Genomic DNA, 23,668 nt, shown 5'->3' on the forward strand with positions numbered 1-23,668 from the left:
ACTTAAAGAAAAATTTCGCTCCATAGTATTCCCTCTACTTTCTAAGAAAGTACCCGTTTTATGCGAGTAAAATCAAGTTGTCCAGCTTTGAACGCTTGGTATTCTCGTAGTTCTCGTATCAATATCATGGAATTTTTATGTATGAAAGCCAGGTCTATTATAAACATTTTTAGATTACAATTGTTTATACCACGAAAATTTACGGATGTGTTTTCAACTACTCAAATCTCTGCTAACTTCGAAACCAATGGGTCAATTGAAAATGAGCTTGAAAACTGAGCTTGAAATAATTTACATGCATGAGGACTTCCGGAAAGTGTCCAGTGTCGCTGCCCTACTAGGATTCATCGTTGACAATAACATTCAAAACTCATTCAGTGAAACAACTTAACTGCTGAAAATTCTTGCGACAATTCCGATGACAACCATTGAAGCAGAGAGGATTTTTCTACCCTTAAATTTGTAAAAATATTCTCACCTAGCCAGATGGATGAGGACAGGCTCACTGCTTAGGCGATGTTGTCAATTGAAAGAAAGTTCCAGGACGGTATCGGAGGTTTCAATGACAAGGTGATGGACAAGTTCGCTCGGAAGAAGGAAAGGAGAATGAATTCCACCTCCCGTCACTTGTAAAGGTGTGGTTAGAATAACTGTTTTCATTATTATGCTTATATTATTTCTGTTCATGCAGTTATAAGTGTTGAATGCACCAGTGGGATGTCTTGCATGCTATGTATTCTATTACGACGACATATGATGCTCATGCATTAGAATAAAAATAAATCATCCTGTTTCTGCTCTAATGCACACCCTGGATAAATTACCTACAGCCACCACTAGTGTGCAAGGGGCGGTTTGCCTAGGTCGGCTGGTCGGCGATCGCCGAGGGCCCCGAGCTTTTGGGGCCCACAGAGTCGTCTGGATTGTCGATAATGCACTACATATCACTCATAACCCGATTACCCTATTAGGGAGTAGTTTAGAGAGCTGCCATCCAGAGGACTCTGGGGGACCCCGAGCTTCGGGGTGGCCCCACAACGCTCGTGTTATCGCGTGTATCATGAAGCGACTGGCGCGCCGGCCAGCTCCCCAGCCAGCCACGGCGTACCTTGGGGCGCTGGTCGCGGTCTCTTTTCTCTCACTCCTGTCCTACGCTTAGGCCGAATACGACGATGAGTTCGCGTGAATCTCCCTCGTGAGAAGAAACCCGAGTGGCAACCGTAGGTGCGACTGTGTGACATGATATTTTTTCCCTTCACTCATCCCAAAGTCCCCAGTTCCGTAGCGAAACCCGATATCCCCGCATGTGTTAGTAGGTAGTCGACACCCCAATTCATCCGTCGAGAAAAAAATACGAGATTACAATGGCTACGTATGGTTACATATCTCACTTGCATTGAGTTTTTGACTAATTGTAAGGGGTACCTATGACTGTGGGACTGCCGTAACATGTCTATCTATATTCCATGCCAAAATTAATTAGAAATAGTTCATTCATAGCAACCAAAAGTCTTTATCTGGCCCCAAAATTTGCTTCGTAATATTTTACATCTTTACTTTTGCTTTTTGAAAGAGTTATTCGAAAAGGTTTTTTTTACAGGTTTATTAAATTTCAGGGCATGTTCAAGGAACAAATGCACTAAATAGATAATAGAACCATTAAAACATAATTAAGTTTTATTACATGAAATTTAATTACAGGAAAGACTAGAACACAACACATAATTTATGAATTATAAATGGTATGTGACCTGAGATGCCCTCAGTCGTCGCGTAAGTTTTCTAAGCAATGTCACGGAACGGTAAATACGTATAGGGGGCAAATAAATATTTTCGGATCCACCAAAGGTTGAAAAAAGGACATTTTAGGATCCGGGAAAGAGAGCTTTACGTCCTGACCAATTTTTTTTGAGTAAGATTTTTTCAAATCAAATGCCACCAAATCATGAGGGTGGCAAAATTCTCATGACTTTCTCCCTCAGTCAAACCACACATCACATGGAAAGCCCATTCTTTACCTTTGTCACCCCTAGAGGCTGTCAAAAATAAAGCTGATAACACTGTCTCAAAAAGGTAGGGGTGTGCGAGTACTCGAAAATTTGAGTGGAGTCGTTGGTACTCGCCTCGAGGGTATCGAGTAGTATTACGACTGTCGCGTCGAGTAGTGTCGTTTACAGATCTGTCGAGCCCAGTAGGTTATAAATCTTCCGACAAGAGGTGCTATCATGAAACTCCTACAGTAATATCGTTTTTAGAGTCGATAAGTCGTTCTTATGCCTTGGTATAGGAGTTTTAACTCTTTGTATACGTAGCAGTCAATCACCATAGCCAATGGTGCCGACTCCATGGGGCCCGAGCCCCCTCAAAAATTCGTTATGGGTGTGAGTAAAAAATGTGTCAGGCCCTTCGGTTTTCCCCGGAGGGTCCAGATTCGAGTTGTCTGGGTTCTAATGTTGATCATACGGCTCTCCTAAAATGCTTAAAAAAACTTATGACTCACTACTTATAAAATTTCCCGGGACAAGATCCCCGGTCTGGGCCCCACCGAATATTTTTTGTATGTTGGTATCCCTGACCAAAGCAGTCGACGTGGGCAACCTATTCGTCAGCCGCGGCGGCCAACCGTCTTCCAACCTGACGCGCCCTAATCGGAGTGGACCACTGTACCGCTCATACTCTTTCATGCTCATACTTTTGTACCTTATCATACTTTCTTTTGGACTATCGCTTTCAAAAGTATGTACACATCCCAGAGTCCCACTTCACAAATGGGTGAAACAAGTCGGTGAAAACTTGTGAGGTTGGCACATAAAGCGACCTGCATCCCTCACTCGTATGCCACCAAGAGCCGACGACGAGGACGGAGGCGGTCGCGACCTAGCTACCGAAGCTGGAGTTAAACTTCAGGAGTATGAGCCCAATTAGAATTAAGATTAGCGGATAGAATTTACTGGGGTTACTCACGTACACACTCGAGTTGCGCGGTCTGAATGTTTTCTTTCGGGCTGCGTTTCGAGGTTTTTCCTGTTCTTAGATTTATATTTGGACTCACCGTTTATCTCTTACTTATGCGGCTCCGTGGCCGAGCAGATCTATACTGTGCGCGGTAGTAGCAGTAAAGTTTTGAGGGTGGGGGGGGGTTCGAATCCGAAATTATAATACTTTTTTCACTTTTTTAAGATCTCCTGAACATCAACATAATCTATGGAGATGACTCAAGAAAAAGTTAGTACTGTTTATGTAAACGACTGAAGTTATTTAACTAAAACTACCCTCCGAGGTAATCCGCATTACAAAACTTTTTACATCAAATTAAATAAAGGGCGGTAGTGCAGGGGAAAAACGAAAATTACAAAACGCTAACTCCAACGAAAACAATTAAATCAATCTAATAGACACTATCAGTGTAATTCGCCCACAATTCGTGTAATTAGGACATAAGCATGGAAAACAATCAACCGAAAGTCAGTCCACAAAACATGACATCAAGTTCACACACACTTAACACACTTGTCTAATACACTTAACTATTAATCCAATTGGTACAAACGCACGAATGCGTGAATGATGAAGAGTTGGAAGTATTATCGCAGCTGTGAAGTAGCTACTCCTACTCTTTTGCTTCATGAAGACTCGGGTACTGAACTCGATCGATTATGTAGCATACAATCTAACTTGCGTAAAAATCTTCAGCATTCACACATTCGCGCTTTTCACCCACATTTTTTTTCGTTCTGCATTCCTATGGACTACTCTCTTTCAGAAAACTGTTTTTACGGTGGCCTTTTGAAATAGAAACGCACTTTGTTCCAAATGATTGTGGCTCCTACATTCCAGGGGTAGCCATGATATTCTGTGCGCGCATACCCCTACTGTTCGTACCAAAATTAAAAATGAACGTGAGAAAAAGCAAGAAAACTAATGCTACCATAATCATATAAAAATGTTAAAGGGTATGATTTTTATAAGCGCTCAAATTGGAGTCTCTATACTTCTGTTACCGACAGAAAGGATTTCGCCACAGCATTATTTCCATCGTTTAATAACCGCTAACATCTCCCACCATATGAAAGTATTTTCGCTTTCGTCCATCAAGACCCTTTTAAAAGAATCACGGGGCTTTTGAACAAAAAGGGTAATGTTTTATGAAGCACTGTGTCACACAGTTCGGGAAAAGAATATTTCATAAATTGACAGTTGAGAGACAATCGCTTGCGACTTTCCCCTGCCCCATGGTTAATTTATTTCTTTATGTCTCAATATTTCGGGGTAGGGGGGGGGGGTCTGGCCCACCTGAATCCGCTTTTCTAAGCCACTGAATTTAATAGTTACTAGCCCATCTTCCGGCAAGAAGTGGAGTTTGATTTTTAAAAATCTGCAACCGACGATCCTGCATTTATTTCCGCGATAAACAAACGACTGGTGTAAAAAAAATTTCGGGATTTTCGACGACACCGTCGTCATCAGACATAAAACAAGGCGGTGGTATCCCAGAAAACATGTAAGTATTAAATGTTCATCGTGGAATCATCGCGGAAGCCTTCTCAAGAAAACCGGTACATTATAAAAAAATTAATACATGTGGCTTTTGGCGAATCAGCTAAAACCTTAAGACTTAAAATTAATACACGCTGAGTGAAAATATTGTTTTTATTCTTAGTAATGTCATCCAGAGCGATTTTTTGCCGACTCGTAGGGATAGAAAATCATTTTAAATCATTCATTCCCCCATCATCAAAATAAAAACAAAATTGAACATTACGCAACATGCTTCAAAATCAGAATCCGGCGTAAAAGGATGGAGGATGCGAATGGTTTTTACCACTCAGAGAACATGATAATCTTTAAAACTCATACTTTTTCCTTCCACCCTCTCCTACATTGAACTGAGTTCAACTCAAAACAATGGAATTCAGCATAGGGCGAAAGGCCATACTACCGATACTACAGCGGGCCAGCAGAGGGCATATCTGGCGCCGCAACAATACTTTCGTTTACCTTGGAACCCAGTAAAACGAAGCCGTATGGTGACATTTTATCAATTGGATTTTCCAAGCGATAGAGAGCGGATGCGATAGTATATTGTGGTGTTATAAACGAAGTTTAAACATACTGGTTACAGTATAAAACAGCTACAGTGAATAATACAACAATCATTTGAGTAGCAGATGAAGAAAATAGTCATCTCGCAGGAATTTGCAGTTAGATACAGCCGGCGGAGTACCGACTTCGACCAGCTGAGTTCGAAAATAACTCCTGCATATAAGAGATTGCATTTATTTCCTGCTATTAAATCTCATAAACGATTCCATTCAGTGGATTTCGAGTTGATACCAAAGAGCAGATCTCGCTATCTAGATTTTCCGCCACGTACATCATGGAACGGATTTTAAAGAGAGTTGCATCGAGCATCTCCGGAAGTGTGCTGGGCAACAGCCTGGAGGAGAGGCTGGATTATGAGTATATTGTCCACCTGGAGCACATTCAACCGAACTTGAATGGAATGCCCAACGAGCTTCTCAATCAGGCAGAAAAATGGTTGATATACCTGGTCGGAGTGACTACCGAAAGCCTGGAAGAAAAGGAGAGGCGAAACATCCACCTGTTCGTTCTCCTCAATGACATGGCATCCGGAACTCTCACGGGTATATACAGGAACACGAATCCCCCAAAGCCAGGGGAACCAATACGTCCGAGAATGTCCTTCGACGACACCGAGGAGGAATCGCTGGTCGCGGAGGTCATTGGAGAAGAGCTGAACGACGCTTTGTGCGCAGAACTCAACGGAGGGGATGGTGCAAATTCGGGCAAAAGAGGGCGTGTTCAAGAACATCCAGTGACACAAACTCCTGTCATCGCTAGTGACATCTCGCCTGGTGACACAAATCGTCTTTCCATGCCGGCTGAAAACAAAGAAGAAGGACACGACCATGTAAGGGGTAACACCGACGTTCGTCCATATGCCGAAGGTGAGGTAATAAATTCAATCCATTCCAATCCTGTGAACCGTGGCACATTTAATCATTCTGTCGTGCCAATTGAACAGAATACAGAAGGCAGAAACAAAGGAATTGGTCGCAAAATTGCGAACCTCAAAGAAAAAGGCTATTTGAAAAAGGCAGACGCGAGGAAACAGATTACAATAATACTCGTGTCAGTGTTGAATTTGTGGTGTTGAATTCTTAGTTTTCCCCCCTAAAAATCATGGAGCTTCATATCGTTCTTGCGTGCCAGCTAAACGGAAGGCGGAAAGTTTGGATGAGGAAAAGGGTTACATAAACGGGGAACTCAACGCCAAACGTTTCGCAATAAATGCACGCCATACTGAATCAAACAAAGCTGATGACTTTAAAAGGTCAGATGGGAAGAGAATAGCTGGAGAGAATGCCAGAATGGGATGCAGGTATACAACAAGGCGAAGGAAATGTCGTATATCCTATCGACGTCGGCGTCGTAAATGAACGCATTTATTCCGGCAACTACCGAGGTCTTCCATCCGAAAGTAAAGGAATTAAAAGGAAAAATGCGATTGGTGGCGAGAGTCGTACCTTTCATGGGAACGGTAACGTTATTAATGCACGCCACTTCTCACCAGAGCAAGTTTATGACTTGGAGAATTCTGATATGCCGCCCAAGAAGAATAAATTGTTCCATGACACACAAATGGGATGCAATGACACTCTCGGCCGTGGTGAAGATGATTTATCAAAGCCGATGTATATTCCAATGGAACGTGTTGATGCCTACAATCATCATTACATGATGGCTGAAGACGAGACACAGGAATTGGATAGTAAAATGGACTGCGATAGCCCTCTTCTTGATACCGTAGGTGACGCTATGAACCCAAGCAACATACCTTCTCAACATTCGCATGAGGAGAAAATAGTGGGCCGTAACAAACTAATTGGATGCAATCATGCTCACTGCCCTGATGAAGGGGATTTTTCAAATCCAATTTGTATCCCATCAGAACGTGTTGGCGCCAACAACTATCCATATATGCTGGCTGAAGATGATACACAGGAATGAGACAATAGAATAGGGTGGTTTCCTTCATCAAAGAAAACGAAAGGCATTCATTGCGATTCGTTACCCACCATTAGTGTATTCATAATATACAAAATTATTTTGTTTTAGATATACCGGGTTAGACGAATGGCAATGGTCCATTTTTATCCTCATTTGAAAAGGGCCAGATTGGCGCCCATGCGATGCCACTCCACGTGACGTCACAGGGACCTAGTTTCTATACGAGAAGATAGGAGTTATACGTCGTCTGAGGCTACCATTGCATGCATGAGGCGCAGAGCTCAGGGAAACATGTCTTAACAATCACTTATTAAAACTGGCTAAGGTCGGAAAGTTTTCCTCGCTTGATTAGTTATTAATAATCCTTATTTAAGCCAAGCGCTACCAGCCAGTAGGGTACTAGGGTACTAGCTGCTAGCAGCCTGCGTCGTATCAGCGTTAAGCCTCGCCTCAAGGTCACCTCGCAGGGCGGGAGGGGGAACCAGAAATACGTCACGCGGAGAGACTTCCCGACATTCATACTTAAGCGTCGCGTTTTCGCGCGCTTGAAAATTTTCACTTTTCATTTAATCGCGAAAAATAGATATCGTCATTTAAAAATCTAAAAGCGTGAAATACATACTCCAGGAGTAGTAATCTTTCGATTTAGGCAATAAAAAAATAATAGGAAACCACCCTATTGACCGCGAGAACCCATACCATCATACCGAAGGTGTTGTTATAAACGAAAGATGCCTTCCATCACAACAACCTAGTGCCTTCCACCATCCTTATGAGCCGGCTGACCACATGGAATTCTGTACCCATGCAATGGACGCGATGAAACATCGCTTCCTACCTGAATATGGCTTTGGGCATCCATGCCAACATGAGCCCACAGAAGAATGGGAAGAACGGGAAGGCGCGATGCCGGGTGACAGATTTGCAGCTGATCCACCAGCACCGAGCCGGCCCGCAGAAAAAACTGAGAATGTCAGTATCCCCTTGGTCTAGTGGACCGGACGACCCTTGCCTCCGATCAGACTTCATCTGGGTGCAAGTGCTCCTACCACGCTATCTACCAAAGACATTCATCCGAAAATGTAAGCACATGATTCAAATTGAATTAGAATTCTTTAGCCGAGGGTAGAGGGTTTCTTTCTCTGAGGATCATACGAAATATGTACAACAGCGGGCATCGATTTCTGTGCGTGAGACCAGCTTTGAAAAGGCGAAAACCTAGATTCCGCGGTAGATCTGATAGGGTGTTTAGCACGATAGCGTTTTTTCATGTTGTTTCTTTCCATTGGAATTATTATTTAAGTGAGTAGTCACGAGTATTGTTAATATTTCAATCAACACCGTAGATGAAGTAAGATACAGGTGGGAATGTACGGGAATAATTTATACCCCAGTGCACAAAAATTGAAGAAAGAGATGAACTTCTAAAATCCTTGATGGTGAAATAATTCAAACAAGTTCACATGCTCACTTAAATGACTTAATCGCTCAAAAAATTATTGGTCTTAACATTCTCTCTACTTCCGGTGAGTCCAAGGCCATTGCAAATCATATTTGAATACTAATAAATGGTGATATGCTTTATCGTTACTGATTTTTACGGTATATCTTTTCAAGACGAAAAAAGTTACAAAAATAACGAAAATTTTTAATTTTCACAAAGAGCTCGTTCACCATTATTTTTACAATTTACGTGATAATTTTTTTAAATATGGAGGGATCTAAATTTTTCTGTTTTTAATTGCGTCACCCACTTCTGGAATTCTTTGCGACGAAAAATTAACGGCCATCACCTTCTCGCGCGCAAGTTGATGAGGTAAACTGCACAATCCAAGCTCGTCGCCACTTCTCAGTTACTCCTTGATCTTGTGCATTTGTCTCAGGTGGTTTGCATTCTCACTAGCAATCAGTGGCAGGTCCAGAGAGGGAGTATACAATATGCACTTAATTATATGTAATTTTGTTCAGTAGTGGAATACATACAGGAAAGAATACCCACTGGAACGCAAATTACTAAAAAAAAGCACATAAATGTTTGTTTAAAAAAGTTAATTCTTCGAAAAAGTAGTAATTGGACAACGTTAATGTGTTGTTACAAGCTTCGAAATCCTCAAAATTTTCGTTACCTCTCCTACTCCCCCTAGTGCTGGGAAGTAACCCCCAGGAGCGCACCTTGCCCCCCCCCCCTAGTCCCTATCCTGGATGCGCAACTACCAGCGATAACTCCCCTTGATATACGATCTCCTAAAAACGAATAAATTTACCATAAAATACAGAGAAGTTACCAAATCGAGGAAACTGGATGACAAATTTCGTGTTTTATTACATTGAACTTAAAGGAGAAAAAATACGCAAGAGGGATATTTTTGGTCGAAACTATTATCTTAATTTTCTATAAAAAATTCTATCAATGAGTAGCGACTTTCTGTATGAACGACACCGTTCAAAATTTAATTCTCTTAGTATTAGAGATCAGCTAAACATTATCCATAACAATATATTTTCTTTTTTCACAGACGAAACGCATGGATTACGGCAATGCATGGGAAGGTGGAGAAAGAAAACATCATTCACACACCATTGTCGTTCATCCATGGAGGAATGAAACCAGTACCAAGGCAGAACTGGATTTCTGGGAAGAATGGTAGCTGGTGAAACTCGGCTGCGAGGAAGACAGTGGAGAGGTACAGTCACTTTCAAAAGTCGGTCCCCACGGCTAGCGCGAGCAACTACGTTTTCCGCCGAGCTCGAACTTCGGGTGTTGCCTATGACTTCTGTGCCTTGAAAGGCACAGTTTGACTTACACTTAGCGTCCGCATAAGTCCTACCGAGGCATTTTTCTCTATTCCGAAATTCTTCCCGACTTCCCTGACTCTCATCAGTGCCAGAACACAAGGCGAAGCATACGTTCTCAGTCACGCAATACTCACCCTGATTGTATTGTGAGATAAATGGTCTGAGTAGTCTGCCTTGTACAAAAAAATACCGAGATGTATCTACGCCTCAATGCACATATAAAGAAGAAACCAAAATCGGAATTCATGTCTGAAAGCGTGTTCTAAAAGTTGCCTACAAAATAAACTTATAGATTATCGCTTTAACATGTTATTACTAAACTTCATCACACTTCAAACACCATTGATGCATATTGCTCTATTTTTAAGGAAATTAGACACTCCGATTGGCGCATTCATAATTAGAATTTTCTTGGGATAAATATTATCCTACATTTTTCTAAGTGTCGAATTCGAATGTCTTTATAGTTCACATAAATACATTTTCCATAATTAAGGAAACATCGGAAGCATTAATTACAGGAAACTTAAAAAAATGAAGAGGCAATCAATTGAACAAATATTCTCATCCTTTAAATATTTACGATTTCGGACATAGCAGCCACCCAAAAAAGTTCGGCATATGTGACAGGTGTTGGGATCAAAGAGGCAAATTACAATCACATGTAGCGATTTTGGCGATATTTCAACCGTAGCCTTCGACATGTATGTACAGGCCGGAATATCCAACTTTCGATCATATTTCGATCATTATCTTAAAATCGATACAAGGCAATCCGATCTGAAAAATATAATGGAAAAATAATCTTCCCTCATGAAAAATTGCCTTATTGGTAGTTTTTACCACGTAAAAAATTAAAATACTTCTTATTCTCTATACATGGGATGGGAATAAGTTGCGGTATTCAAAATGTAGGCACCACATGTATTTCGAAAAAACTTAAACTTAGGGAGTAATTGCTATTTCAGTTATAAATATTGAAAAATGAATGAAAGTCCTTCGCCGCCGACACGGGTGAACGCGAGCATGGATGATAACGGTGACGCAAACGACAATATTAAAACTGGCGTATAACGGGCATTTACTTTTCTTTCAGAAAACGATAAGAAGAAAAAATATTGGAGTATTATGCTCGAAATGTTCAGAATATTTTATATGTAATAAATGCACAGTTAAACTGTAACCAAACTACTCATATGTTCCACTCTCTTCCTCGCGCGATGGATCACTGGCCGGAAAAATACCTTAAATTCTTCTCCTCTTTCTTCGACGGTGGAAGTGTTTGGCTGTGGGGGAGGGAGGGTTCACGGGGGCTTCTTACCTCTGAAATCATGCTTGAGCCTCTTGGCGAGGGTTAAATTAGTCAATTTGCACAAACCGATCAAGTCAAATCGATCCCCAGTAGACAAGGAACGCGTAAGCAATACGCGAAGGTCGACTTCGGAGAATAACGGAGACGGCTGCGCCGGGTATGTGGACCGACTTTTGAAAGTGACTGTACATCAGATATGGCTTCCGATCTCCAAGAGTACGAAGTAATGGTGCAAGGATTGAAAATGCTTGAGAAGAGAGGAACTCCATGAAGGGCATACAACGAATGGCTGTTTCGCTGATATTATGTTACAATAGGTGATCAAGTTCCAAATTATATTCCTTTTCTCATTGTAAAATCGAAATTGTTAGTTGTCACGCATTATGTTCATACGATGGCATGAAAAATTGTAGGTCATTCACGATGAACTATAATAGCTTAAATGCTATTAATCGAACGCTTTCATTTTGGTGATTTTTCAATTCGGTGTGATAATGTGATTTTTCCCTAGTTGTCCTACATATCATGATGCATGTCACCAAAGGCATCGTCTCAATATCACTATGGCATGCCAAAACCACATTATATTTCATTGAATGTACCCAGGCATGCATCAAAATTTGATGACGTGGTTGGCTATCTAATTGCATTGCATTATAATTTTTTTCCCTTATTCTCCAATTGATCTCCATGGATTATACATTTCACTGAATTTCGTTATTTGAATAACATCCAGAACGCGTTATTTTTTTATCAACGACCCAGAGCTGTTCGCTAATTATTTGTCCAGTTTTTCAGTTTTTAATTATTGCCACTATAAATCTCTATTTATGCGATAATTAAGCTAGAATGACGCGACCAATAACCACGTACTGTTTCAGGGAGAGCGAAAATGACGGCTCAAGTTATGACTCTTCCACGTAATCATTTTCAGAGGTGGCAAGGATGATCACAGTCCCTATTTCCATAATTTTTTTCCATTGAGTTTGCCATCACACAACACTTACGTGGAATCAACCAAAGTATTTGTTTTTCAATCAAATGCATCGAAAATCAAAATTCGCTCCACAGTTACTTCTCTGCCCCGATGGTCATGCAAGATAGGAGTTGAATTTCCACAAATGAATAAGCGCGTAAGAATTCGATAGCCTTGTATCATCCGCTGAATCTCGTGCTAGGTGTTACGAAGTTTTAAGATCAGAAAAATGTCCACAGTGTGTGTGCAGCATGTAATTTTTCGTCAGGGACACCTGATCTGTGTAATCTCTGGCTCATTACATGAAACTTTACCCTCTACACCACCGGAACGATTGAGCCCTTAAGCAGTTCCAATTCCCATTACGCCGAGGGTGTTTACAGATTCTAGGAGAGTCGTTGGCAAACATAGAGAAGAATTTGTAGCTGGATCTATTGCGCGTTGTCATAATGCGACGGATATAATTATATCCCGGTATTAAGGCCATAGTTTTTAAACCGGTTATATGACAGCATTACGAAAAGACAATTTTGGAAGACAATCAATTTTTCCGTTACCTTAGTCAATTCGATTTCGCATTCCTTAGCAATTTCATTTTATTAAGTTGTTCCATAGCAATCCTCAGGAATCTATTATTTAGTATAGAATATTGAGCAAGGCATTTCAATGTGAATTTAAAACAGACAACCTATTTCTCGGAGGTTTCAAGGTGGCTCAAATATATAATTTCGTTGTACTTGAGGGTCTCTTAGAGGTGTTCCCTTGAACGGGGGAAAAAGCATGTTTACTTAAGGGGCCTGGATACCTCGTCCGTAAGTGCCGTTTGCAGGACGCTACCTTTAACATCGCTAGGGGGGCATTTTTACACGTAAGGAGGAACCATTTTTAAAATGCATGACATACATGTAGCCTTAGTGTAAGTGTTTTCACATTTACTCACGTGGAAAGATTACGGAGGAAAAAATTGCTAACTTCCCAAAAAATAGCCTTTTTCTCGCGAGAATAACTACGCTCCAAATAGAGAATCAGAACTGATCAAACATCTGCACAAAAGCTGTGTCTTTAATAATTTCAAATATATATTATACCAGTAGAGCGTGCATGCAATCAGATTCGCGTAATATTGTAAAGCGTGGTGGATGTTTTGGCCTTTCTACGGCTCGACGACAATCACATTGCCGGCGGGGAACAGGCGCACAGGCGAACAGGCGGTCTTCCAGAGAAGGATCCCCCCACCTACACTTCCCCTCCCTACGTCGGGGTCTTTCCTTCTCCCCTCTCTCTCCCACTGCCTCTCTCTTGCCTTCCTTCTCCTCTGCTGCTTCGGGCTTCGGTATCGTAGCCGAAGAGGAATAGTATTTTGTTACGCGAGACGGGCGTGTTCAAGCGTGCCACGAGAGTGAGACTGTCTGTAAAAAAAGGCTGGGCACCCGAGTTTGAGGAGCTCCAGCGTCTAAACCAAGAAATCAATTTCAATACAACAAAAAGCATACAAAAGAGAATTAATTTCTACGTTGGATCACACACTTTTAAAAATATTTGGCTCCATAGTATTTCCTGTACGTAATTCTTTCTCAAAGAATACCAGTTTTTTGCGCGTAAAATCTAGTTGCCCAAATTTGAGCGCTTGGTATCCCCGTAGTTTTCGTTCCAATATCTTTCAATTTTGATATAATAAAGTCACATCTAGTATTAAAATTTTGTGGAAAACAAATTGTTAATGCCACTGAAAATTGATTGATTTGATGTAAACTACGCAAACCTCCCATCGCTACCAATCAATTTTCAATTGACCCATTGGTTTCGAAGTTAGCAGATATTTGGGTGTTTTTAAGGAGACTTATCTGAAAATTGCATCGGATGCTTGATTGTCTTATAGTGAGAACGGTGATAAAGATGCTATTGTCGAAGGGAACGTCATACACACGATTTCGGTGCTTACGCTTCAATGTTTGGTGTTTTTTTCTGGTGAATAATACATTTGAAGTTCTCTCGCGAACTGATCAGTGCTTTTCTTACAGCCAGTGTTTTTTTCAGACTAAGACACCGCCATAAGAACGTCTTCTACCTTGATGTTGAAAAAAGTCTTCTTGTTCAAGCACCTGATGACGTCCGTCATGCAGAAACTTTGGCTATACAAAAAGCACTCATCTGTGCCCGAGAAAGCTGTTGTTATTTTGATTTTTGTTGCATATACGTGTAATAAAATGTGTTTACACTTGTATGATGTAAATACATAGTAGGATATTGCATTTCTAGAATCGGAAATAATTATATCTAAAATACTGCGATCAAATAAAATACGAGGTGTAGCTCACAGTTCTGTTTCGTTGAGAAAAAAATATATATATATTTCACCGTTCAACAACATTGATTTTCTTGCCTTCTATGGCTAACAACATCTTTTATATCTATGATGATAACCCTTGTCTCAAACTCGTGGTTTTGTAGAAGTACCGTCAAATGATTCGTACATAAGAAAGAGACTAAAGAAGGTTAAGTACCCTATAACTCATTGCCATGCATATTTTGAGGTAATTATTGTATTTTTTGTACGCATCACGACGTATCCTAATAGTGAGTATTGAACATGCAAATTCATGCAAAAAAATCTAAATCGTGTAGTCAAATCTTCATAAATACTGTTAATTATCTTATCTGGGAGAGACCCTTGTGTTTTGCCACCTCAGTGTCGAATGTGATAGGATTCTGGGAAAGTAAACAATGGAAAAACTGACTCGTTAAGTGAAGTGGAGTTCGGAGAGTAACCGGCTAAAGATAAGGAATTATTACCCTCGAAAACCATAGTAAATGTAAGATGTCACACTTTCCCGGCGAACAACATGTATAAACTTTTCTCGGGATACAGCGCGGGTAAGATTGTGCATTGTAGCCGTGAGAATAGGTAACGAGTCGGTACCCGAAACGTCGGCGCTCTTACACAATCTTACCCGCGCGGTACCCCGAGAAGAGTTTATACATAGTAAATGCGACATATATTGTTGCAAATGGCCCAATGAAGGAGAGGAACATTTGATCCCTCATTTCATCAGTTGCGGCATATGGGAGGATATCTATCTCCCATGGGCGTACCCAGCGAGCGGCCGGAGGTGGCAGCTGTAACCCCCCCCTTAATAACACAAACCGCAAATGTATTTAACCCTCTCATGCATGGTGTCCTCATATGAGGACGCCAAATGTCTCTTGCTATAAATTAACCATATGTAACGGTGTCGGTTCCCTAAGCAGCTTTTTCATGATGTTCCGATCCAGCAGAGACAAAGAAACTTCGTATTAGTGCTACATTGTCCCTCTTGGAAGTCAGCAAAGTAGTAGGGATAGTGGCGCTGTAATCGGAGCGTGGAAGGCCATTTTCATGCTGTGCTGCATGGGTCTACAACCAGTGGATTTTGCCTGTGAGTATAAATATTTGATTTTTAATGTTGAATTAATTATTTACGGCAATAAGTTAAACAAATTTTATATCTATAAATATTTTTATTGGACAAATGTCATCCGTCCTCAAATGAGGACATTATGCATGTACAAGGTCAAATGCATGGATAGTATGGAGTTTTGTTTATTCCAAGATTTTGACATTCTTACATGCTTATAAACTCAATGGTAATTACTTTGAGTGTTATTTATTACAAGTAATGTTGTATGATATTTACAAACAGTACAAAGACTATGTACTTATTAGTTCATAATTTCTATTGCCAATAACTATACAAGTTTTTCGATAAAGTCGCTATTGATCCTTTCAAAGGAAATGAGCTTACATTAAAGTTATTTTTATCACTTCTAAGCAACTAAATGTGAATTGTTAATTTATAGCAAATATAAATATTTATAAATTAAAAGATGCATTATTTGCAATAAATAAAAGAACGTTAGTAATTCATGAGATTGTAATAATCAATAGAGCTAATTGAGATAGTATTTTTGAGAAGAATACTTGTGGCATGTAAGTTTATTAGACCTGAGACTTAATTATAGAATAACACAACCTACTGAGTTCTCTTGCTGATAGTGACCCAAAAGACCAACTGAGGACCGTTATTGACGTAAATATTTGGTGCTCCAGTTCCCATTTTTTTACTCTTTGAAATTTATAAACTTGTCATTCGCTAAAATTCTAAGTATATTTAAGTATTACAATCAGTATGTTGGCTGGAACAATATATATTTATAATCGTTTCTCAAAAAATATTTCATTGATTACCTTTTTTCAACTAGCTAACCAGTGGCATATCTTCCTCAGGATCGCATATCCATCTCAACTAGATCAAGAAAACGACTGGAGCAGAGTCAGATTGTTGAAATCCTCAATAAAGAATCACAGGATGTAATGGAATGGGATAGTGATGGCTCTATCCATGATCCACGGAACACTTAAGAATCATCTTCTTCATCTGATGATGATACCGTTGGCATTGCAACATCCAACAATTGTGCAAGTACAAGTCCATTGATATCTGTGACATTGATTGTTTGAGGCGTAACTTGGTGAAAGCCTAAATGTCCCAGAGCCTCTATTGGTCTTCAGACACTGGTTTGAAACTTTCATTAGTGGCTGAAAACATGACTAATAACAGATATGAAGAGATAAGGTGATATCTGCACTTCACAGATTCTTCTAGGATACCAGAAGATAACAGGGACAAGTTGATTAAAACCCAGCCATTTTTGGACTTTCTCCGCAAAAAATTCAATAATTCCCTCGATCTAGAAGAATTACAATTGATAGACGAGATGATAATTCCTTTTAAAGGGCGCTCATCCTTGAAAAATTATCTCCCAAAAAATAACAATGAGGAACCAAGAATAAATGGGGATACAAAACGCGGGTAAGGGCTGGGGCGTCTGGATATGTTTTCTGTTTTCAATTGTACCAGGGGATATGAAAGAAATTGGAATATGATACGTTGGAACATGCAGGGAAAACAGATCAAAAGAAGCAGTAATAAAGTTGAAGGATGAATAAGACCTAAAGAAAGGTGGGAGTTCTCCCATTGCTACTTCTTCAGATGGTATAACCGTAGCTTGGTGGTTTGGCAATAATGCAGTGCATACTGTATCATCATACGCCGGAATTCAACCCATGGGAAAAGTCAAAAGATAATAATAAGTACGTGGATGTAAACTGACCCGTGAGCATTGAAATTTATAGCAAGCATATGGGAGGGGTAGATTTCATGGATTCCCATGTTGCATTGTACAGGAACGATATACGCAACTCAAGGTGGTATATGAGGATATTTTACCACATGCTGAATGTAGCGGTGGTTAATGCCTGGCTATTCTGCAGGAAAAGCAATAATGTACCAATGGATCTACTCGAGTTCAAGAGTCGGGTGCCAAACGGACTGATTTTCAGTGACAAAGCAGAGCAATCGAGAAAAAGGGGACGGTCAAATTCATCAAGCCCTTCTTTGCAACCGATGAAGAAAAAACCGACCCATAAAGGTCAAAGATGAGCTAAGAGTAAGTAAATGTGGCCACTATCCAAAAAAGTAAAAGCAATAACGCAAATGGGTGCCGGGACAAGAGATATGCATGATAAGAGAGAGATGCACAAGCAAAACCTGGTACATGTGCGGCAATTGCACTTGGTCCCGCTATTTCCGGATTGTTTTGAAAATTTTACACGTAATATACATTCAGGGGCCCAAAAATATATATTGTAATAAATGTTAAACATTTTGTAACTATGGTAGTTTTAGGATTCATATTTAAAAATAATTTTTATCAGGAAGTGCAATTTTTTGTAAAGTTGTTATAAATGTTTGCTTGTAATTTTTGTTATTTTCCTTGCCTTGTTGCAAGGTTGATGTTAAAAATATTGAACGAGATATCATTTACACATTAACAAAATTTAGTTACAAATACCTGAAAAATACGTTTCTATGAATGTTAAATAAAGAATTAAAGACATAGCAATGCTAAAACTAGAGTTGAATATTTTTTCTACCTAAAAAATCTAAATTATAAATTCTGCGGATTTTATCAGGATGACCTGTTTCAGGCATAATGTCCCCATATGAGGACGTCAAAATTTTGCCATGTAATGGCAAAAATGTTTATTAATAACAATATTATTTCAATACTATGGTCAATCACACGTAGAAACTCGATTTAAAAAAATTATATCGCTTGGATTTAGTAACTCATGCATGAGAGGGTTAAGAAAAATAATATTTTTTCAAGTAAATAATTTTAAAAACCAATAAAGAGCTGTTACAGTTTCCTTAAATGTTAATTTCATTCACCTTTTCCATGCTTAAATCTTACCTGCTAGTCCTGGGGGGTGTTTCAGAGTCTCCCTTTCCGAGCGGATCGGGTGACTTGACGCGGATTCTACGTCACTTACTATCGGCCAGGTAATCCGTGCGTTTCAGACTGGCTTCCTATCGACTCAAGGCCGGCTTCCCGATCGGATAGAAGTCGAGTGGGCTAGAGGTGACGGAAACTCATTCCGGTTACGAGTGGAGATATGTTATAATGCTGTTTTTTTATTAAGTATTTGGCTATAATAAAATCATACAACATTATTTCATGAGTGCTGATATATGTGGATATTCTGATAGAGTAATATAAGTGTAAGTGACTTTAATTCTCGTTTAACCCTCGCCACCTGTTACTAAAAAAATTACGTCCTACCTACTTGGGGTCTTTTTTGACCCCATCGTGGATATTATTTTTTTAATGAAAAATAATACTCCAATGACTTATATTAATGAGTATTTTATTTGAACACATAACAGGTCAATTAACAGAAAAATCCCACTCCAATATATACATTGGATAATTTACAAAAAATTAAAAATATTACAATTTTTAGAATTGAATGAGGACACAATAGAACTACATATTTAAGTACATAGTTTGATTATCTGAATGCATATTTTTAAAAGTTAACATTTGCACTGTAATTTTAAAACTTTGTTATTACAATTTACAAAGAAATTGTAATAAAAATAAAATATTTTAACAAATTCTGATGACTCAAAATATTTGTGGCAAATTTTAATCTGAATCTTCATCTCCACTACCATTACTGTCACATTGCATACAGATGCTTCTCTTTTGAACATGATTACTACACACATATCTATTGCAAATATTACAATGAGTATTGGTTTTTTTGTCACTCTTACGTGGGCATATGCAACATCTACCACGCTTATTTTTGGACATAATTTCGATTTCATTTTCTGGCAGAATGTTGCCAATCCCAGCATTTTTTATGGCAGTCTGAATTCTTTTTGTTTGGCAACCGGTTTTTCCTATTCGACGATGAATTTCAGGCGTTATCAATTCTTTTGCTAATTCTAAAAGGAACCGCCGCCTAGAATTTTTTCCGCGGAAAGAGGGGTATTTTCTCAAATACATTTGATATGCATTTATACCTGCAAGGTCCACGATATCAAAGAAGATAGTCAATGGCCATCGTCTAGTCCCTCTTTTTACAGAATACTGTCGAGCCATTTGATCCACAGTATCCACACCAAATTTTGTTGAGTTGTAATAGAGAATTACTTCTGGTTTTTTCTTTTCAGAGGAACATATTTCAAATGCCTTATGTTGAGTAGACAATAATACCACTGATTTTCCTTTGCTGGGGACATAAGAAGTCAAAAGTGTGTTATGGGAAAATGCAAAATTTGAGGAATTAATCTCCCTGTTTTTTGATGGGAGCATTATTGGTGGCAATTCCCTGCGATTTTTTCGCATTGTACCCACGAGTGTTAGGGATAATTTTAATAAATCTTGGCCAAGATCAAAACTTGTAAAAAAATTATCTGTGGTGATGTTTCGACCAGACCCACTCAAGTGACTCACCAGATCCATTACTACCCGCTTCTCTTGCTGTATTTCACGCATATCTCCATGTTTACCTGCGTAGATTTGCAAATTTACAATGTACATATTTTCGCAATCCACAGCCATCCAAATTTTAATGCCGTATTTTCCTGGTTTCGAGGGAATATATACTTTAAAAGCACACCTTCCTCTAAAAGTACATAAATGTTCATCAACAGTGATATTCGGACCCGGAATGAATGAACTTTTACATGCACTAGAAAATAAGTTCATCATTTCTGACACAGCTTCTGCCTTGTTTTTTGTTTCCCTTTTGCGTGCTTCCCGAGTTTCTTTATTATCAAATCTTAAACAGCTTAGAATATTTTCAAAGCGACTTCTTGACATAGTTGCTTTAAAAATTGGAAATCCAAATTCATCTGACCAAAATTCGTTCAAAGGTTTTCCTCGCCCTTTCTGAACACCGTATGTGATACACAGGCCAAGAAAAGCTAAAAACTCAATGGAATCGAGGTTCTTCCATTTGCGTAAGCTTTTCCTATCCTTGATTTGATTTGCCCGTTGATTAGTGTATTGACAAATATTTTTAACCATTAAATCAGTTATAAAGCATCGAAAAAATTCAGATTTTTCCACACACTGAATATGTCCTGGGAAACCTGCGTCCTGCCTGATAATATTCCTGGAGAGTATTTTTCCAGGCGTCTTTGGCTCCACAGTATCCCATTTTATTTTTTCATCTTTACTCACCATGAACCGTGAATCGTCTTTGACTTTCATTCACTTTGACATTCATCTTGTATTTCCTCATCCTCCTCTTGGTCTTCTATTTCCACCTCCATGTTGTCTTCCTCTGCTTCACTTCCATCACTCTCATTTGGAATGTCTTCTTCATCTGAGCCAAATAAATCGGTAAGAGCTTCGTTCTCGCTGTATCCAGGAGCAAATTTGACTCTATAGGCTGCCATAATTAGGAATTATTCCTGTATAACCTAATCCTACATTCGACAAGAGGAGATATGCATAAGAATACACCCTAATAAGTAGGAGTTGCAATTACATCGCACTTGGCAAATAAAACAACACTAACCATTCAACAAATGCATATGCCGTTGACAAAGTGATTTTTTTTGCTTTGCTCTTAAATCCACTAGATGCAATATTTAAAACACATCGATTCCTTCAAAACCCTCACAAAAATATTGTGATTATTTCCTCACGGGAGCTGAAAAAAAAGGAAAGTGGAACTACGAGAGGCTTCAAAAACTTCATATAACCTAGTAAATATATGAATCAGAACAATTTCCCGTAAAGGAAATAAAATTAGTACTGAAGTAGTTGGTAGGTAGTACTATGGTTTACAAAGAAACACTTACCGGTCCGCTAATAATTCGAATGTGGGAGATACTCTTGAGCCGGATACAAAGGTTAGCTATGACTTCTGCAGTCGACGGAGGCGTGACCACAAGTGACGATTCTCACTGTATATGCCGAGCTCATATCAGAGGCCGAATACTACTACTAATTGTAAGTAAGTCAAGATACGAGTGGAGAGAACAATTGAGAGAGATTGCTGGTTACAAAGAAAGCACACTGTTGATGAAGAATCAGCTCTGCGAAGATATCAGTTAGATTCAAAGTTGCAGAGCAATGAGGGCTTCTACAATCATCAGAGGAGCGACCACAAGTTATCTCTCTGTATCAGCTGAGCTTATTTCAGTGGACGAATATTACGACGCCCGGAGAAAACATTGACTAGGCCTTGCTGATTACAAAGAAAACACCCTGATGGCGAAGAATTAGCTCTGCGCTGATAATATTTGGGTTGGAAGCTGCAGAGCAAGCTGAAAACGTAGTCTGCTAGCAATCACTTGGTATTATTCAGCTGTTTTTATGAGATGGGGTGAGGTGAACATGATTGACTGCTTATGAGTTAGTCTCCAAGTTCAATCATTTGACACTGCTGGTATGGAATAGATTTTGCTTTTGGTTAGCTAATCCTCTATTCATTTCCCTAAGTGGTAATAAAGCTTTTTCAATACGACGGTGTATATTACCATTATATCAAATTCGGTATCACATGCGAAGGAAATACACCCAAAAAATCCATGGCGATCTTCTACGATGTTCTTCCCTTCTAATAATTTTAACATTCAATATTTTACTCATTTTATGATTAAAATGCTAATATTTATTCCTTACATGACAGAGTCATCAAAAAGCAAACATTTGTTCAATTACTTATGAAAGACGATGATAATTCACCTCCAGGTGTTGAATCACGATCGGGGAGATTTTAGTTCCACATGCCCTACCTGGGGTCAGAATTGACCCCAAGCCAGAAATTATTTTTTTTAGGATTCTTGATGCAAATGCTTTGAAAATGAAAAATGGAATTGATGTAAACTTGTTTTATAGGAGCATTCCTAAAATAATATGAATTAAACTGTAAAAGTTAAAAAGTTATTCACATTTTTCTATGAGCTGGGGTCAAAAAAGACCCCAGGTAGGTAGGGAGGGTTAAATTAGGCGATAAATAGGCAGACTGTATCATTGACGGTACAAGTCCGTTTGCGTTGTTATTTGGACGATTAATTTGGCAAAAAGAACGTGAAACAAGTTGGAATGCATGGCGTAATGACTTCCAAATATGCAGGTAACATAACGCATTGAATACGTGTCCGTGGGTTTGGAAGTATAACAATTTGTCTAGTTTGAAATGATTGTGTGTGTGACTTGGCATCGTAGTTACATCGAAATTAGACGTGGGTATGTACCTAATTCAATTGATTCCATGGTATACATTCTAAATATTCATTTTAATGTGAAATATTAGTTCAAGCATAACGGGAAGAGCCACGGTATCAAATACCGAAGCTCCCTCATACCATCCTTTTATTTATAGGTTACAAATTTTAGCCTTAACTAGACAAGTGACGGTGACGCAGCGGGTTTAGGCAGTATCCAGCGGGGTAAAGGCTATGAGTTCGATTCCCTTTTGCAGCGACTATTTTTTTCTTTGTAGAATTAACGCTCGCTGAAATATAACTTGTAAGATGTATTTAAGGGTGCATCGATAGCAACAATTTGTCATTTTCGTACCAAATAAAATGGTATTATAGAAATAACCGAGAACGTGCAAAACAGATAACAAACTAACCAAATTATTTTGCGTTATTTTAACGTACATAACTCAAGCCATTACTAATAATGGACACTATTCAACCTATATTAATCGCTGTATTTCCTTCCAGCGTACCTTCACTTTCACGGAAAAATTGTAAGACGTTTACGGCATATCATGAAGGCCATAACATCATTTATGATGGTCAATATTCATATTTAATTGAGATAATGAATGAAAATATGACAATTTGGTTAAACAATAGAGTAAGTAAACCATATGTTGTTGGAAAAAATGATGGATATCGCGACTACCAGTAGGTTAGTTCTTAAGAACAATCAACTATGCTCTAACGAGAATGAAAAGAACAAACTCGTTCAAAAATTTCCTTCACTCCCGTAATTTGCTCAAATCGACAGGGTATTACGTTAGTAAAACTACAGACGAACAATTCTAAAATAATTTTACCCGGTAACAACGTCAATTATGTGACAATGTATCAATTAGCACTTATTTATGCCCGTATATACCTTTCGCCTCCCTTGTCAAGTATCAAATCTTGCGGGAGGTTATTTTCGCTGCTCACTTGTCACTCGAAAAT

The 23,668-nt window shown here is 39.1% G+C and overlaps 1 protein-coding gene across 2 annotated transcripts; it reads right to left on the reverse strand.

Annotated features, from left to right (window-relative positions):
• Window positions 1–19,074: 19,074 nt before the first annotated feature.
• Window positions 19,075–21,550, reverse strand: LOC124173519 (piggyBac transposable element-derived protein 4-like). Of its 2 annotated transcripts, none has more exons than XM_046552962.1 (2): window positions 21,320–21,550; window positions 19,075–21,168 (listed from the first exon to the last, which is right to left on the reverse strand). In XM_046552962.1, exon 2 carries the CDS (start codon window positions 20,721–20,723, stop codon window positions 19,146–19,148), a length of 1,578 nt encoding a protein of 525 aa, XP_046408918.1. In that variant the 5' UTR covers window positions 20,724–21,168; window positions 21,320–21,550; the 3' UTR covers window positions 19,075–19,145. The 2 variants fall into 2 exon arrangements, with proteins under 2 accessions (XP_046408918.1, XP_046408917.1); XM_046552961.1 differs by having other exon boundaries at window positions 19,075–20,941; window positions 21,034–21,550.
• Between the last annotated feature and the right edge of the window lie 2,118 nt (window positions 21,551–23,668).

The sequence above is a fragment of the Ischnura elegans genome, unplaced genomic scaffold (assembly GCF_921293095.1).
Source record: "Ischnura elegans unplaced genomic scaffold, ioIscEleg1.1, whole genome shotgun sequence".
Classification (NCBI taxonomy): Eukaryota; Metazoa; Arthropoda; class Insecta; order Odonata; family Coenagrionidae; genus Ischnura; species Ischnura elegans.